Below are 3,125 nucleotides of genomic sequence, written 5' to 3'. Positions count from 1 at the left end.
CCTTCTGTAATGTTGGATGGAAAACATGGAGCAGCCTGAGAAGACTGTACTGCTGATCTCTGATCAGGTTCAGTTCCCTGAACGAAAGCAGAACCAGCAGACTGACATCTTGGTTCTCCAAGCCCTCTGCCCAGTCCAGAGAGAACTTCTGCACTGAGAAGGTTTTTCCAACGCCAGCGACGCCGTTGGTCAGAACCACTCTGATGGGTCTCTGCTGGTCAGGTGATGCTTTAAAGATGCGGCGTCTCTGTCGGACAGGTGAGGCTTTAAAGATGCGGCGTCTCTGTTGGTCAGGTAAAAATTTAAAGATGTCGTGGCACCTGATTGGAGCGTCATGGAGGGTCTCCATCTTGGAAGTTGTCTCCAGGTGAATCACCTCATGTTGGGTATTAACCTCTTCACTCTGTCCCTCTGTGATGTGGAGCTCAGTGTAGATCCTGTTGAGGAGGGTTCCACTTCCTGTTCCATCGGTTCCTTCAGTCACATGTTCACATCTGCTCCTCAGACTGATCTTATGTTGATGTAAAACCTCCTGCAGACCACTATCTGCTGAAAGAGAAGAGACAACGTCAGACTGAAGAAACAGAATCTGAGAATCTGATGATTATTTTCATCAGCTGCAGAAAAACTAAAGACAAACAAAGAAAAGGTTTTAATGTTGTGATATTTATAATCATCTTAAAGGTCGATGCTGTGTGATGTAACAAATGACTCTGTATAAAACAACAGGTCCTGGTTTCAGAAATGATGACATCATCATACAGATGTTCAGTCTCACTTTGTTCAGTGCTGGTCTGACTAGCTGTCTGCAGTCCAGGTCTTGTTCTGGGTCTTTTCACACACTGGGGACAGGAGGAGTCTCCTGATGAACCAGGTACATGACTCCTCTTCTTCCCTCTGTGGACACATGAACAGAATCGTTATAACACATTATATTACCAACGCACAGCTCATGAATCGAATGCAGCTCTATAAACTTTACAGTATTTACAGTGATAAATCAGAAAGCTGTTTGTATAAATTTTTATTCCCTCTTCCCATTTTTCTCCCTTGAAAAGAAAACGGTTCATTTGAAGACAGTTTTCAGCAGTGCTGCTTTTCTTCAGTTACCTGCAAAAAACCTCTGAGCAGCCCATTACTAAATGAAGACAAACACAATGTGACTTTAGAAATAAGGGGCCACAAATCCTTAAGATCCAACTTGGGCACCTACTACGACTAATGTTGAAATACGCTTCAACAATGAATCATCTTCAGGTCGGTTTATAGCAGAAACTGTCTCTTACTGTGTGTCTGAGGGTCCAGGTTCATTACTGAAGTTTGGAGGAAAATTTCTGGACCGGTCACTCTTCATAGACAGACAGCTGGGGACTGGAGACTCTGCTCTCAGTCTGTGGAAACAGCACATATTTTACACAAAATCATACTTGTAAAGAGCAAATGTAAAATATAACATGGCACAAGATAATGATTTAATTTAAGATTTATGATAATGACAATAGTTATGTTCACATTTCTATCTGCGTCTTCTGCACGTATAATCTCAGTGTCTGGTAAGTGATCCAATTACATGAAAATCACCAGTTGTGTTACAAACAATATTAGAAAAGGTATGATTCTTAAATATCAAGTTCCTCTTTTGTTTCACAAAAACAGAAATTAGTTTTGTTTCTGTGCTGAGTCAAATAAAATCAGGACACTGTTTGAAAGAAGACGTCTTCATTTCCCACCAAACAAACTACTGAGAAACTCTAGGTCAAAATCTAGTATATGAATGAACTGTAGTGGTCAATGAGAGAAATTGAGGCGAGGTCGAACAAACTGTAAACTGTTAGTTTCACCAGGAAGTAACTGAAGCCTGCGCAAAATCAGCTGGTTTGACCTTCAAATCAAATCAAATATTGTCACTTCATTTTTATCCTTACAGTCATTTGAGTTAAATTGTGTCATAATTACTGCATGAATTTGACAAGTTCTGTGACACACAGTCACCTTCAACTTCGACCTTTGTCCACCAAAATCTAGTCAGTTTATCAGTAATAGAACAGTAATTGAGCTGTATAATGGTCGTAATAAAGTCAAAGTCAAAGTCGATAAAATCAGTGCTCAAGCTACAAAAGGGGCAGTGGCTGGATTTAAAAAACATCAGTGTTGTAATATTAAACAGTTAAAAATCTGAATCATCTTCAGGTCACTTTACAGCAGAAACTGTCTCTTACTCTGTGTCTGAGGGTCGGGGTTCATTACTGAAGTTTGGAGGAAAATTTATGGACCGGTCACTCTTCATAGACGGACAGCTGGGGACTGGAGACTCTGCTCCGTCCTCCTCCTCCCCCAAACCACTCATCTTCTCAAGTCTGAGAGGTAAACCTGTAACACTGCAGACACACACACACACACACACACACACACACACACAGTGAGGACTCCACCTAAAGCTTCTTATCCATGTGACATTAGTGTAATTAAAAGCATGTCTATTTTCTATCCATCATAAAGACAAACGTTGACTGTGGTTTAAACCCAACACCTGGTCAGACTTCAGATAACAGGAAAACTAGAATGGTTGTGTACCTCCGCCGGTGAGTCAAGCTCCAGCTACATCCATGTCCGTCCAGACTCGTATAGGTTGTGAAGACTCTGAGGGTATTAAATGTATTTTATCGATAGCAGCACACAGTGAGCTTTGACCAACAAATTCTTATCAGTTTATCCTGGAGTCCGAGTGAACATTACACCCAAACTGGAAGAAATTCCCTCAAGATGTTACTGAGACATCGTGTTCACTTGAATGTGGTGGACAGACAATGAGAAAACATAATGTCCCTGACCACAGTGGCCCTAGAAATCAGAACCAGCACGTCCCGGTTCCTCCTACTGGGGAGTTAAAATGGAGTCTGGACCAACTTTTTACTTTCGCTTTCAGAGTTTTTTAACCTGTTTGTCGCCTCTTCTTCTCTTATTCTAACGCCTGTTCAATCCTGTACCTGCGTCTTTGTTTCTCTACTGTGGCTGCTAGTCACAGAAAACTCAGGGTAAAGAAAGTTTTCACTATCTGCTTCAGCAGACGCGACTTCGTCTCTGTTCGCGCAAAGCGAACAGGTTCGCCTCCACTGTTCGGTTCG

General features: G+C 41.7%; 1 protein-coding gene and 2 pseudogenes across 2 annotated transcripts in view; all 3 read right to left on the bottom strand.

Annotated features, from left to right (window-relative positions):
• The window catches only part of LOC147817222 (uncharacterized), a 3,339-nt pseudogene extending 2,990 nt beyond the window's left edge, over positions 1–349 (bottom strand).
• Positions 1–3,125, bottom strand: part of LOC147817217 (NACHT, LRR and PYD domains-containing protein 12-like) — a 103,706-nt pseudogene that overhangs the window by 9,433 nt on the left and 91,148 nt on the right. The gene's annotated exons all lie outside the window — the stretch shown is intronic.
• On the bottom strand, positions 2–3,108 carry LOC147817221 (uncharacterized; the record flags this gene model as incomplete). Its single annotated transcript, XM_087171370.1, has 5 exons — positions 2,575–3,108; positions 2,220–2,378; positions 1,287–1,391; positions 779–897; positions 2–549 (listed from the first exon to the last, which is right to left on the bottom strand). Coding segments are annotated over exons 2-5 (900 nt in total), but the record flags the coding sequence as incomplete, so codon positions are not given.

This window comes from Seriola lalandi, unplaced genomic scaffold (assembly GCF_002814215.2).
Source record: "Seriola lalandi dorsalis isolate HSWRI2012SDOR001 ecotype SW California unplaced genomic scaffold, Sedor1 jcf7180002054987, whole genome shotgun sequence".
Classification (NCBI taxonomy): domain Eukaryota; kingdom Metazoa; phylum Chordata; class Actinopteri; order Carangiformes; family Carangidae; genus Seriola; species Seriola lalandi.
Note: the sequence above shows the minus strand (reverse complement) of the source record. Positions and strands in the feature narration are given on the sequence as shown.